At 42.1% G+C, this 15,384-nt stretch overlaps 1 protein-coding gene across 1 annotated transcript in view; it reads left to right on the top strand.

The window, feature by feature from the left end:
• Positions 1 to 2,582: 2,582 nt before the first annotated feature.
• The window catches only part of LOC306949129 (V-type proton ATPase subunit S1-like), a gene marked incomplete at both ends in the record, with an annotated part of 51,307 nt that continues 38,505 nt past the window's right edge, over positions 2,583 to 15,384 (top strand). The window contains 3 exons of the mRNA XM_079538899.1: positions 2,583 to 2,686; positions 8,852 to 8,978; positions 9,082 to 9,150. Coding sequence (XP_079395025.1) covers positions 2,583 to 2,686; positions 8,852 to 8,978; positions 9,082 to 9,150 — 300 coding nt within the window. The remainder of the gene's footprint in view (positions 2,687 to 8,851; positions 8,979 to 9,081; positions 9,151 to 15,384) is intronic.

The following is a 15,384-nucleotide window of genomic DNA, read 5'->3' as shown; positions in this document are numbered from 1 at the left end:
TACAACTCAGGATTTTCTATGATTCTGTAATTTTTTAGCCCTATGATAACGCAGTGGGAAGGGAAGGGAAGGGAAGGGAAAGGAAGGGAAGGGAAGGGAAGGGAAGGGAAGGGAAGGGAAGGGAAGGGAAGGGAAGGGAAGGGAAGGGAAGGGAAGGGAAGGGAAGGGAAGGGAAGGGAAGGGAAGGGAAGGGAAGGGAAGGGAAGGGAAGGGAAGGGAAGGGAAGGGAAGGGAAGGGAAGGGAAGGGAAAAAAAGAAAAAAGTATGGAATCTTCAAGTACTAATGAATCATTTGCTCTTGCGGTTAGGTTCCTGTCAGGTTATAACACATTATCTATCTATTTGTTAGCCCTGAATTCCATACATTCAGGTCAGACTGTTAAGTCTTACTCAGACATGAAGGTCCTGGCAGCGTTGGTCACGTTATCAACTGTATTAGGAATGGAAGAGAGCCAGTAGAGCCTACTTTTCATTGGCTGTTTGAAAAATAGTGAAATAGGCTGCTTTACTGCTTCACAAAACAAGAATCTCTGCATTGTGAGAGCTGCAGAATGACTGGAGTCAAACTCAGAAGGCGTGGGGTAGGAGCAGTATCATGCTATTTCTCTAGACTGCCAACTGCAGTTGCAGGTCTAGTTTGTTCTGCAAAATGATAAGATTTGCTATAAATTCTGTGACTCCTTTCTGTGGGCAACCACACTGTGCACTCTTGATTTATATAATGCTGACACTCAATTAATCTTGATTTTGATATGAAGATTAAAGGGAAGAAGCGGACAGAAGGAGTTACAGCTCATGACTTTGTAGGCAGCAGTGCTGTTCCAGATGGTTATGTGAGAAAACAGGTATCTCACATTCTGGAAGATACCATGGATAAGTCAACCACCTCTAGAACTACAAATAATTTTGCTTACGATGACTGAATGATTCCAATCTATACTAAATTCTCTCAAGGGCGCTCCTATCCTACATCTATCCTCTGTGATCTGATTGTCCTTACAAGTGTGCTCCCTCAGACATGCAGTGAAAAGGGAGATGAAGGATTTATTAAATATTTCTGAGGAGGGGAAAGTGCAATGAAAGGGTTAACTTCAGTGCTATGGAAAGGTACGTATAGAAGATCGGCTTCATTACTTTCCTCATTAACATTATTTTTGTAATTGAAATCTGATTTGAGATTTAAATTGAACAAATTGTCTCTTGTCAGACAACAGTGCTGGAATAATACACTGTGAATTAAGGCAAATGGATGAGTCAAGCTATGTGTGCTCTGATTCAGAAATGCATGTCTTCAGCCAGTGTTTACAACCTCCCTTACAATTTTCATTGTGCTTCCTTATTTCTCCCTTGTTCTAACTTGTTTTAGCACAGCTAACCGTTCCTTTTGTGTAACATCCTTACTATTTTGCTGGATGAGGCACCCATGTGCTCACCATGTGCTGCATGACTCCTGCCGCCTCATGCTGTCAGGTGATGGCAGAGACAGCTCAGCAGCACCAGGGATGAAGGAGAACTGCAGAGGGACGCACTTCCTGGCAGCAAGAGTACCTCTAGGACAATTTTCTTCATGCATGAAACTTGGGAAATAGTCTAGCCAAGTTCTGCAGCGAGCACAGTTTGCTCCTGACTTTTGCAATTTAGTATTTTTGGGACAGTATCACTACAGAAGGCAGCTGAACAGTCCCATGTTTTTAATGGATACACTCCAAGTGTTCCAAGCATTGCAGCACCTCCATTATAGGGACAGGCTGAAAGAGCTTGAGCTCTTCAGCTTGGAGAAGAGAAAGTACCAAGAGACCTTATAGCAGACTTCCAGCACATGAGGGGGCCTACAGGAAAGCTGGGAAGGGACTTTTTATAAGGGCACGTAGTGACAGCATGAGGGGAAATGGCTCTAAACTGGAAGATGGTAGATTTAGATTAGATATCAGGAAGAAATTCTTTACTGTGAGGATGGTCAGACACTGGAACAGGTTGCCCAGTGAGGCTGTGGATGCCCCCTCCCTTGAAGCACTCAAGACCAGGCTTTGAGCAACCTGGTCCACAGGGAGGGTGATCTTAAGGGTCCTTTCCAACCCAAACCATTCTTATGATTCGATTTTCTCACTCTTCCTTCCTTTGCTGAAACTGCAGCAGAGGTTTGCTGCAGATTTCAAACCTGTCAACACCCGAATGTGTGACACCAGCTCTCAGCCCATGCGCAGGAGCTGAGGGGCACGGTAACACACGGCAGGGAGAGAAGTGCTGCAGAATACATTTGCTGCAGCACAGAAAACTTTTGTGTAAACTCCACTCTGAAGTTGAGCAAAGCTGTTAGCAAGGAGCTAGAAAACAAGGCGACAGAGATTCGGACTTCACGAGCCTGCCGCGAAGCCATGAGGTGTCAGAGGACGAGAGGGGCCAGCGCGCACAGCGCGGCCCAGCGCAGCCGTGACAGCCTCGCGCCGGGGCAGCCCGCGCGCAGCAGACGCTCGCCGCGTGACGGGCGGCCCGGAGCGGCCTCCGAGCAGGAAGTGCTGCGTGCCGGTGCCGCCGCGCGCCCTGCCTCCCCCGGGCAGGCCAGTTCCGCCGGGCGCGGCAGCATGGCCGGGCTCGGGCCCGCCGCTCTGCTGCTGCTGCTGGGCGCGCTGCTGCTGCCCGGCCTGCCCGCGGAGCACGTCCCCGCGCTGCTGTGGTCCACGGGCAGGTAGGAGAGCGAGCGGAGGGACCCTGCCGCTCTGCGTGCGTGCGGCCGTGGGGGAAGCGTTTCTGCGTGACCGCCTGCGGCTGAGAACCACCGGCAGCGAACCGAGCCGAGGGAGCTGAGCCGAGGGAATCAGTTTGCCTCCTGGCACGCTACCTAACGGGACGGTTTGCCCGTTTTTGTCTGTGGTGTTGGTGTTCTGAACCGGGCGGTAGGACCCACGTTACTCAGCTCCGGAGTGGCTGGGCTCTGTTCACCCCGAGGCACCCCGAGCGCGCTGCTGCAGCTCTGCTGGCTTAAAGGCGTAGCGCGGGGCAGCGTCGCGGAGGAGCTGGCCAGGAGCTGCGGGCCGGGCTCACTGCTCCGGCTCCTCCACCGTGGTTTTTCTCTTCATTGTTGTTCTCCTTCTTCTTTCTTTTCCTTTCTTTCTTTCTTTCTTTTCTTTCTTTCTTTCTTTCTTTCTTTTTTTTTTTTTTAAATTTTAAATACAGTTCTTTCTTTTAATAAGAACTTCTCTGTGCATAGGCTTCACGTATTAGGAATAACTGAGTGTTATCTAATTTGCAGCCCCTCCAATGGAGAGCTCCTGCGCTCTGCACAACGTGTGTTATACCAGTTCAGCAGCAGGCTTTCTCACAGCTGGGTTCTTACTCACTTCTCTAATATGCACAGTCAGAATTTGGCACACTCCAGCCAGGGGTTGGAGCAAGAAGGGAATCCATCAATGGTTTATTGGTGATAAGCGCCCTTTCAGCTGCTAGGGCCGCGCTCACTGCCTTTCAGGAGACTTTGAGCTGATGAAGGTGTTGAAGCGCGGTGATCTATCTAAGTGCCACCAGGCAGATGGGCTGAATGCTGCCGTCATTCATCTCAGCGTACATCTCATGTCTTTGGGCAAGATTATTAAGGTCTCAGAGCTAAATCCTGCTGTCTTGTTGTGGTTTTCTTGCTGCCGTTGTTTTCTAGTTCTTAATGCAGTAGTTTTAAGGCAGCAAAAAGAGAAATCTTATGACTATTAGCAGTTGTGCTGTTTAAGTTCTTCAGGGAATTCTTCTCCATGTATAGTGCCCTACAGACAAGCATGATACTCTTGTTTTTTCATGCTGAGAGACGCTGATAAATTGCATTTGAAGACATATAGGTAGGAGGTGCTTGTTGGGTTTCTTTTATATGTGTCCTGGGCATTGTATTCTTTTCTCAGCGGTAATGAATACCAACTTTGATGTATGTCTGCCCATCTCTTAAAAGTTTCCAGAGTGTTCTTAAGCAGTTCCTCTGGCCAAAGGCAGCCACAGCATACCAGAACCCAAAAACATTACCTTTTCAGTGAGTTTAATTAGGTAACTGACCTGTCCCATACCCCACACCCTCAAAAGAAATAAACAGATATTTCCATTAAGGTCTTTTGTATTCAAAATACTTAATTTGTTCACCTTGATATAACTGAGTAACACGAGCTACCTCTATATTTAAAAGCAAAGTAAGTGTTGGAGTTGTTCTTACGATAAAAGTGATCTTGAGAGTTTGAGAAAAGAGCAGTGCTGCCTTTGGCCTAGTTTATATAAATAATACACGTGTTGTCAGTATAAGCAGTGTCCCAGGGAGGTCGTAAAACAAATTTTCCACCAAGATGCAATTAGCAACTTGCTCTACTGCAGATTGTTCAGGTCTATACAAATATAGAGCAAGAAAATCAGGATGGTGGACTGTTTAAACCAGTTTTGTGTTTCCATCAATAGAAGAAGCGTTCCTCCTCCTATGACCTTTGTGTTTTCAAAGGGGAAATTTTTGTGAGGGAAAAAATCGTTCTTGTGAAATCCTCTGAAGCTAAAGGAAAGGAGATTTATGTTAGTTTATAAAACAAAGAGACAGCAACAGGAACTTCTGTTTGCACCTTGGTGTTTTGTGGCAATGTGTGGTTTTCAGTGGGTGTTCTACAGCCCCCTGCAATGTGGGAGCTATTGTTGAGAGTTTCAGGAGAGGTGACTGTGTAGAAGTACAGTAATTATCAGTGGATTTCTTTTCACTTTGTAAAAAAACACCTCCAATTTAAAACTTCGGTTTCATTCGTTGCCAGACAGGAGTTGAGATGCACCCATCTGTTCCATCGCCATCTCCTGGGTTAACTGTCAGGATACCATATTGAATCCTTGAGGAATAATACAGTGTTTGTAAAATGGTATCTTTGAAGAGCTGCATTAGGAGAATGTGACGTTTTAAAATCTCTCATGTGTTATTGTACTGTGATCATGCTACTCAAAGTTAATATTAGATAACAGATGCAGAGGTTTTTTTGTTCGTTTTTTTTTGTACCAAACAGCAATCTTCCCCCATTGCACCCAGGAAGATGAAGGGAATAAGACAGTAGGTCACAGTGTCCTGCTTTTCACAAAGAGATACCAAATTATCAGTGGACATTTTCCGAAGTAACTTTGCCCTGGGAAAATTAGCGTTATCTTAAATCAGACTTCAAGCTGAAGCCGTTAATGCTGCTGCTTTCCAGAGCAGGAGGAATGGGGGGAGGTTCCTCTTACATGTGATTCAGAACGGAAACATGATTTAGCCATTTTGTAACAATATTCAAAAGAATTTCTTTCTCTCCACAGATTAGAGAGAGCCTGAGGAAATAAACTCATTAAAAGTAGCTCCTGTGATTGCCCTTCATGTGTCTCTCTTAGACTGTTTTTTGCTTGTAGTCGCTGAGAATTTATTACTACCTTCATTTATGCTGTGCTGTGAATCTTTTTCTGGTGAATCCAGATTACAAGTGATTTTGAGAAAGTGTTAGTGCCAAATGAGACATATGCCATGCTTCCTAAAGCTGTAAGGAATTTACTGAAAAATCTTGCTGGGAGGAGGTGTAGTTTAGAAAGGAGACGTGAAAACAGAGAATGATTTCAGCTGTAAGTTTTCTGGACTTCTCTGCAGATGCTCTGAGCCTATTTGTTTGCTTGAGGAGCCCTTTGGATTAATTTTTTCTTGCAGTCACCAGTTGTCACTGTACTGGTGCTGCTAGGAGTGGTGAGCTTTTTGTATAGAAAATCATCTCCAGAATTTTATTAATGAGCTTACTGGCTTCTTCTGTGCAGGGGAAAACGTTATTTCTTATGTGGTGATCTAATGTGGTAATAGTGACAGGAGTAACTTGTAGGCAGGAGTTCAGAATACAGCTGCTGAGTAAATGCGTACTGCTGACAACGGGACTGAGTGTGGAAGCCCTGCTTGTTTACTGTCTGTCCTCTCAAAAGTCCAGATAGAAGAATTCTTGAAATCTTTGCTCCCCCTTCTACCTAGGAGGAAGACAGATCAGAAAATGTATCCCAGCTTGGTTGTTGTCTGCATGCTTAGACTTCTTTTTCTGTCCAAGTAGTTAAGAGCAAGAAGGAAGCTCCAAAGTGTCGTTTTGGAGGAAGCAAAGCGTAGCTACCTCCTTTGTTTACCACATTGTCTGGCTAGAGTGCAGCTGAGCGTTGAGCTTCTGCATTTCTAGCCCGAGGAGAGCGCGAGCATTAGCAGAGGTCCCCGTGGCTGAGGCATGACTGTACTGCAGGAGGCAGGGCTTGCTGGGGCTGCAGACAGCTGTGCTGCTCTGGGCATCACATTTTGTGTGAGCCATCAATTAATAGCAGCAATCGATACATGTGTTGGCCCGCTGCCTACCTCATCCTCTGCCATCCCTCACTCAGACGCTGCTAGAGGTGAAGAGTTCAAAGGAATAGTTGGGTTCATGGCAGGCAGTAATGCACACCCTCAGGATATCCACCATGTGGGCCCATATCTCCGTTTCATTCTGCACTTAACGGTAAGCAGCCAGCAAAACACACCTGACATTTTCCATCTGACCCGTGGTGAGAGTTCTGTTGCACCACAGTATGGGCTCCTTAGGTGAGGCACACCGGAGCACCTGGCAGGATAGTGAAGAGAAACAAAATAAGTGTATCATATGGGGAATAGGAGGGTTAGGCAAACACTGTATTATAATAGAATTATTGGCCAGCTGATGGAGATTTATTTTTCTAATGATGCCACCAGAGCTCTTAAAGTTGATGTCTGAAAGCTAAAAGGTCTCACAAAAGGTGCTTTTCCAGGTTATATAGCCAGCAAGGGCTGCTCTAAGGAACAAGGAAGCCTTAGAAGCAAAGAATGTTTTAAAACAGGATCATTAAATTTCGGAGGGTTTTAAGACAAAAGCGTTTGCTGTTGTGGTGCTGCAAATGAATTAGTTTTGTTTCATGTTCTCTCTGTTACTTTTTTTACTTAATTGCAAATCCAGAGGGTTCTCAAAGTCTTCAAGTTTTTTTATGCTAGGCATGTAAAAGATCAGTTATCTGATTTGCAAAAATAAGTATAACAAGGTATTCACTATAATTTCCTTTCATACAAACCATTCTTTCACATTTCCCTTTGAATCTATCTTTTTTTCCTTCAGTATTACTAGTATTTCAGTGTGGCCACGCACTCCTTTAATGTCACTCTAAAACGTTGCTCAGTTATTGAATTCAGAATCTTCAAGAGTTTTTCTTTTTTCTTCAAATACTTTATTCTTAAAGTTTGTATTTAAATCTCTGACACCCTGAGGTCAGCTTTCTTGAGAAGTTAACATGTCTATTGCAGTTTCTAAGCTCATGGTCTTCAGAAGTATAAATTAATGTGGATTGCCAAGCACAAATGAACATAGAAATGAAGGAGCTGAGGAAAACTAAGAAAATGTTGAATGGCAGTTTCTGTTGAACAAGAAGAAATTTCCTTCCTGCATAGCAAGTTTTACATCTAAAGCTGAAAAACAGGCAAGAGGCATTCTAGAATCCAGTTTGAACACCTGCAGCACCTTGTCTTGGAAAAGTCCCCCAGAAATAGTGTGGGCTTTAGTACTTTCCCAAATCTGAAGAGAGTTAGATATCTTCTGCTCTACAATTAAGTCTTTTTTATCTCTGCTGTAGGTGCAGTTGGCGGCTTTTGATTCCCTCCCTGCGGTCTTCATTCGAACCATCAGCAAGCCTTGAAGTGCAATATGGGTTTTCCCTATCTGAGAAATGACACACAATGCCCCTCTATGTTCATTGCCCCCACTCTGCCTCCATCTCTAGATGAAAGCAGAAAACATGATGAAAACAAAGATTGTTTTCATTCATAAATGAACTGAAAGGGTCATTTCGGAGTCGCTTTTGGGTTAGAAAATACTGTCAATTCGTCATGTCAATTCACTAAGTTGTGACCATCGTATAGCTGATGTTATATTCTGTTTGCAAATAGCTCCATTCAGAGGGACCAACGTACCGGATTTTCAGGCCTTAGCAAATCATATGTGCTTGTGGAAGAGGGGAGCTAAAGCTTCTCGGTCTGAGTTTTCTGCAGCACAACGATGCTGCCTTGGTCAAGTCACCCGGGACAACATTTTTCATATTAAATTTTATCCCTGTACACCCAGAGTGCGTACTGCTAAATCCCAGTCAGGTACTGAAAGAATAGTGCCAGCTCCAGTTTTGCCCATAACTGCTCTTTTTTTTTGTAATAAAACTAGGTGGCCAGGTTATTTCTCTGTCCAGTCCTCCTAAAGACAGATTAGCAAAAGATCTGTAGGCTTTTCTCAGTATCATTTGCCATTCTGTTCAGAAGAGCTCCTGCTTCTGGGAGGGTGTTTTACTCTGAGCTGCCTCTCCAGAGATGGTTGTTTTGCCATGAAAGTCTTACGAGAGAGGCATATTTTGAATGATAATCATTAACTTAATAGAAGGTTTTTGAAAAAAATGTGATAACTTCTGGTCTGGCCTGACCTGTGTTGCTCTTTAGCCATCAAGGTGACTGATGGCCCTGGAAATAATACTGGGAGTTGGGATTCCCTTTGGGACCTCTCCCAATGGTTTTCAACATATCCTTCATTCTATTTGATAGCTAATTTTTTGAAAGATGTAGGTGTGATGTTGTATGCAAACAAGAAAAGTTAGTAGAGAATAATTGTATCTTGTCTGGACAAATGCTGTAATCCAGTTAACATGATAGGGATGTAAATGGGCAAATTCTTTTAAGTGGAATAAAAGTAAACTGAACCGTAAACCTGATCTTAATTCAAAGGTGATGATATCATGAACTAGTTGTGTATGTTTGAAGAAAGAAGCTGTGTCATCACTGGCAGCAAATTTAATGTTTAAAAAATTATTTTCTTTGCAGATCTCAGTGGAATCCAGACCCTGCTTTGCATGAAGGACACATTGTCTCAGCTCAGGAGCTGGCTGTACTTCTGCAACCTGTTTTTACTCCAAATCCCAGCAACCTTGTTTTGTTCCTTCAAGAGAGGGTATGTAGCATTAATTCCTTTTCCTTTAGCAGTGCCAAGTGTAAATCTGTATCTGAATGAGATAATGTGGCTCCTTCTCACCAATCTGCTCTCTGTTTTTCAGCTTAGCATAGACGATTTCACCTACTACAGTGAATCCTATGGTAACAAGAATCCATTTCAAAATGTTCAGGCAAGCATTTCTCTCTTTTACTTCCTTGTATGCATGTTTTTTAAATTGAAAATTATGTAAGAAGGATGCAAACAGACAATATCTGGCAATATTAAACCAAACTGCAGCAGTTTGCCAATTTATTTATTGAGATTATTTCAGTTTCAGCATATGGGCTAAAGAAAAACAATCAAGTATGCAGAAATGTCTTTTGTGGCTATTTTATTTCAAAACACAGGTTTTCAGAATTATCTTAACTGAAAAAAATTGTTTCTAAGCATGTTGCAATTTTGAATAATGAAAAACTATGTCTAGACATAGGCATAAGTCCCAGACTGACACCCCAAAATAGTGTTTTGAAGCCACACAAAGAAAAGTAGTAAGGAATCAAGGATGTACTCCAGATTTTCAAAACTGAATACTTATTTTATTTTCATGCAAAGTGAAGCTGACTTATCCAGACAGCTAATTTATTCCAAGAATCATAGAATATACTGAGCTGGAAGGAGCCCATAAGAATCATCAAGTCCAGCTCCTGGCTTCACACAGGATCACAGGAAAAGATGCGTGAGAGCATTGTCCAAATGCTTCTTGAACTCTGAAAAGCTCAGTGCCATGACCAATTCTGAGGAGAAGTTTCTGAGCACCCTCTTGATGAAGAATTTTGTACTGATTGCTAGCTTGAATTTCCCCTGTCGCAGCTCCATGTCATTCCCTGTTTGAATAGTGTAAATATCTGCCTAGATACTGGATTGCTTTAATATTTGTGCTACTTCAGTAATCCAAAATAAACTCTAGGCACAGAATCTGAGCTGGTCATGAGTGTAAACTTCTGTTCCCAGTGAAGAGGTTTATAGATTTTTTGCTCAGTATCTCTAGTTGTACTTGCTTGACAGTTTATTGAATTGTAATTGGAAAAGGGAAGTGTTCTCACCTGAAAATCATTAAGGCATTCCTGTGGGCAGTGCAGGAGGAGCAGAGCTATTAGTAATATAACTTATATCAAAGCACACAAAATATTAATTCCTAGGCACCACACAGCAAGCTGCATGTACAATCAAATACATAAATATTCACATATTACCCGTCTCTTTACCTATCCTGTGTAGGAACCTCACATCTTCATTGTATCCCTAATACTAACCTTCATCTCTTTGCCATATGACAGCATTTTAACAACGATGCTGGAACAAAAACAACTATTCAGTGTGTGTACGTGGCTTTTTTGAGGAATGAATGGGGGTAACACTTATATGTAGCATAAGGATTAGTGACTCCATCCTCAGGCAGATGTATTGGTACTTCTCTGAAGTGCTGTACTTTCTCTGGGTTTCAAATCTGTGTGCAATGGTGTTGGAACCAGTTTTGTGTTTACATAGCCGTAAAGCTGGTTTGATCTTATAATTAAGAAGCTATGTGTACATGACTGCTGCAAGTCCCTAATGATGTAATGGTCTACATCCAGTCATCACATTTAAGTAAATCTTTGGTCTGTATCTGGCAGAAGGAAGTTTTGAATTCACATTCTCAGCAAGCTTAAAGATCATCTAATCATCCACTTCCATGCTGAGTGCAACAAAGACTACAAAAATATGCTCAGTAGCTATCACATTGGTTGTGCTCCAGTTGAGTTACTTTGGGAAAGAAATCCCTTCTTAATCATGCTATAAAAGACCGTAATATTCACAGAACAGTGGACAAAGAAAAGGTCAGATCTGGATTTTTTTCACTGGGGAAATTAGAATCTTTCATGTTGCATAATCTGAAAGTTTTATACCTTCACAATCTAAGCTATATACTCCAGCATCTTGCTGTTAAACTTCAGCAATTCAAATTTATTCACAAACTTAAACCAGAGATCTCATTTAGAGAGTGTATGTGCATGTAGCAGCATGTGCACTACAAAAAGAATGCAGTATTTGTAAGAGTTATAGACACGTAAACCACATGTGCAGATATTAGATTTGTTCAGCTACATTAATGCTGTTTTGAACTTTCAAAATCAGTGGTTTTGTACGCAATAAAAGAATTCTATTTCCAGTTAATATAGAAAGGAATTTTGTAGATAGATCATTTATCTTAAACATTCAATAACTTCTTAATTAAATAATAAAGTACGAAGATTATCATTTGGGCATTTTTTTTGTGTGTGTTAAGTCACCTATTCTACAAACTGTTTTTCTTTAATATTAGCATTGGCTTTCCCCAGGCAATAACTGAACATCTTAGAACTGCAGTGTACAGTAGCAAACTACAATTAGTTGCCAGCTGGGTGGCTGCATAATTATTATTGTAAGTCACTGCCTACTGTGGTTCTGGATCTCCGTCATATCATCATTCAGTAGTCATTTTTCTAGACTGTGGAGTACTATTCAGTCACATTCAGCATAGAGGCCCTACCTGTAGTTTTGATTGTCTTTGTTGCCATTCCATGCACCTCTTTTAGCTTTATGGTTTTGTTCATTTTTTGGGTTATTTCTGTTGACAAAGGATCATGCAGAACTGCATATGCATCAAGAGATAAGTGTGTCATAATTTATTCAGTCTTATGATGATTTGTTTTGTTCAGTCCTCAGTACTTTCCATCAAAACCTCCTAGTATTTTATTTTGTTTTGATGACTGTCAGCCACTGATGTGATATTAAGTTTCCTGTGTGAAGAACGACACTCAGTTCTCAATTCTCACACCTACCTTCAAAAAAACCTGAACAGTGAGATTTGTAAACAAGTCGTGGTGCTTCTTGCAGTATTTCACTCACAAGAGGTCCTTCAAGGGACATTACAGAAGACAAATTAATCCGAGCGATTTAGCCATAGGTACATTAAAAATTCTCTTGTCAGTGTAGGAATTTGTGCCATCAGTCCTCAGGTCAATCGGAGGATTTTTTTTTCCCTTTTCCCTTCCCAGCTGCTATGTGGTTACACCTTTTTGTTTAGACGTTTTGCAGAATGCAGTGCCAGGTGTTTCTCAGTTGTCCTCTTCATTCTCTGTCCTCTTCTGGAGGTTTGGTATTTTGAATGCTCGTGGTACTTGAAATGCCAGAATGCCTGAAGCAACATACTGGTATTTTAAGAGCAAGTGTGCAGTGGTCAAATGTCAAAACGCATGTGATCAAAATGTCTGTCTGATGCTAATGAGGAAATATCCAGCTGTGTGTGCTCTTTGAATGGAAAGTGGTTGAATACAAGTAGCTGGAAGCTGAGACAGATGGCACTGCAGGATTGGTTAGGAGCAGAGGCACAGTTCAGACATTACTCAGTAATTATGCGTTTTATCTCTTATTCTATAATAAATGAGTAAACTGCTTAATATATATCCTTGATAGAACTGGCTGCTGCCATTCTGGCTGCTGCTAAGCAGTGGAGGATTAAAATATTTTAAATAATAATCATAAAAATAAATAATTGACAATTGGACTGTTGCTCAGGATTTTAGCTCTGAATTTGTACATGCAAAACAAACTAAAAGGGAATATATCATTCTTTCCTTCTAGGAGGTGCTAAGCACCCTGTTCAAAGATTTGTAAATGAGATCAGTGTTTTCTGTTCTATTTTAGTTTCTGTTCTGGTTTTTCTATCAGTATGGCAAATCAGACAATACCACATAATCCTCCTGTATGAGCATCTATAGAAATATGGAAAAAACTAACCTTTACTTAAGAAGGAAAACGTGCAAGCGTTTAGAAAGGAACTGAGGAGGCCAGAAAAGTGGTAGGCAGTCAGAGAACAGACAAAAAGAAAAAAGAGTAGGAGGAGAAAAGTGTTAGCAACACCACAACACTTCTGTCACTAAGTGGGAGAAGAAGAATCTCAAACAACTCAGATATTTGAATGTTGGATCAAGTGACAGACTTGATCTAGGAGTTAAATATAAAAAATGAGAAAGCAAAGTTAACAAGTTGTAAACTAGAACTCAGGAAAAGAAACCTTCAAATCTTCGTATGAAATTTTGTTTACATCAATTTTGATCCTTCTCAACTCTCTATCATTTATGTTCTTATCCAGAATTTTCCAAGTGTTTTTTATCATTCAGAAAAATCTTTGGGAAGGTATTTTTCAGCAATGCAGGCTTGAAATTTATAGAATGAGAATGACTAAAATGCATTTCACTCAAGTGTTTTCATCAGAAACTCAACTATGAGAATTATAAGTAATAGATATCCTGACATTTCTTTATCTGAGCCAGCTCAGCCTGAGCCTTATAATTTGTTTTGAATGAATAGACAGAGTACACAATATGAAGTCTGTGTGTGCCTCCATACCAAGAATAGTTCAGTTCAGTTGGGAGAGACTTTCAAAAGTCCAACTGCCTGACTTCTTCAGGGCCAGTCAGGAGTTAAAGTGAGGTATTGTCCAGATATACCTTTAACACTCACAGGCATCATCTGCCACTATAGGAAGTCTGTTCCAGTTTCTAACGTGAGGAAATTTTTCATACTGTTGTGTCTGAATCTCCCCTGGTGCATCTTTGTTCTGTTCCCGTGCATCCTATCATTGGATCCCAGAAGCAGAACTTGGCACCACCCTCTCCGGTTCCCTTCCTCAGGGAGCTGCAGAGAGCAGTGAGGTCGCTTGTTGGCCTCCTCTTCTCCTGTCTAGACAGCCCAGTTGTCCTCAGCCTCTGTTCTCGTTGGACATGCCTTCCAGCCCTGTCACTGGCTTTGTTGCACACCTCTAGATAATTTCAAGGACCTTAATGTCTTTTCTAGATTGTGCAGCCCAGAACTGCACACAGTATTTAAGGTGAAGTAACACCAACACTAAATATAGTGGGAGAATAGTCTCATTGGACCATCTGGATGTGCCGTTTAATGCTTCCCAAAATGTGTTTTGTCCTCTTGGCTGTTTGCACACTGCAGGCTCTTGCTGAATCTGCTGTCATCAGCATCCCTAGATCCCTTCCTGCTGAGTCCTGCTCTGTCCCACGTGCAGAACCTGATATTTTTCCTTTGATGAAATAACTTCATATCACTGCTGATCGCCCAGTGCTTCAATCTGTCAGATCCCTCTACAAGGCCTCTTGTCCCTCCAGGGAGCCGACAGCACCTCCTAGTTCAGTGCCATCAGAAAACATACTGAGAATGCATTCTAATCCTGCGTCCACACCACTGATAAAAATACTGAACAGAACTGGCCCTGGAATTGAGACCTGGGGTATACCACTAGTGACCACCTGCCAGCCCATTCACTACAGCACACTGAGCATTGCCATTGGAACAGTTCATCACCAGCATAGTGCAAACCTTCTTATCTCACAGTTGGGCAATAGGCAGAAGAATGCCATGAAGGATAGTATCAAAGGCTTTCCTAAAATCCAGAAGTATTGTGTGCATGAACATCATCACCAGACAGATAACTTTACCATAGAGGGCAGGACTTTCCTTTCCTGTTCCAAAGCTGTTACCATGCAGGTAACAGCTTTGTTCTGTAGTTGCCTTTCTTTAACCCGCAGGTTAATTTTCCCCATAACTTTTCCAGGCTTATTATCTCTTTATATTATATCAAATTATATATCTCACTGAGATAAGATTAACAGGTCTTTGACTTCCTGGGTCTTCTCTTATACTCCTTCTGTAGATGGGTATGGCATTGGTATTGACTAGCTTCCAGTCAGTGAGGACCTCACCAAATTCCTACAACCCCTGGTAAACTGAGAGGAGTTCAGTTATATGATCTGCTAATTCCTTCATCACTGTAGGTGAATCCTGTCAGACCCCGTGGACGTGTAAACATTGAACTGTTACAACCGATCCTTTACAAAGTCACTTCTCCCCATGTCACAGCGTTCCAACTCTGAGGTCTGGGCAGCCCAAGATTTGTTGTTACTGTTAAATACTGAAGCGGAAAAAGGCATTAAATGCCTCCTTGTTCTCCTTCTCGTTCTTAGGTGACCATCAGGTCCAAGAATCAGTCCAGTGTTTTCCTTTGACCTCCAGTTTCTGTTGGGACACTTGAAAAAGCCTAATTTGTCTGCCTCCACAGTGGCAGTGTCAACTGAAGCTGAGCTTTGTTTTTTCTTGTTTTCCCCCTGCAAATGTGAGCTGTACTCTCTCTGTGAAGCTGACCTTACTTTCAGAGGTCATACATTTTCTTGTTCAGACCTAGTTTGTAGAATCATAGAAATACAGGATGGCCTAGGTTGAAATGGACCTCAGTGATCATCTAGTTTCAGCCCCCTGGCTGTGGGCATGGTCACCAACCAGCAGACCAGGCTGCCCAGAGCCACATCCAGCCTGGCCTTGAATGCCTCCAGGG

Source organism: Tetrao urogallus (assembly GCF_951394365.1).
Source record: "Tetrao urogallus genome assembly, chromosome: 1".
In the NCBI taxonomy this organism is placed as follows: Eukaryota; Metazoa; Chordata; class Aves; order Galliformes; family Phasianidae; genus Tetrao; species Tetrao urogallus.
Note: the sequence above shows the minus strand (reverse complement) of the source record. Positions and strands in the feature narration are given on the sequence as shown.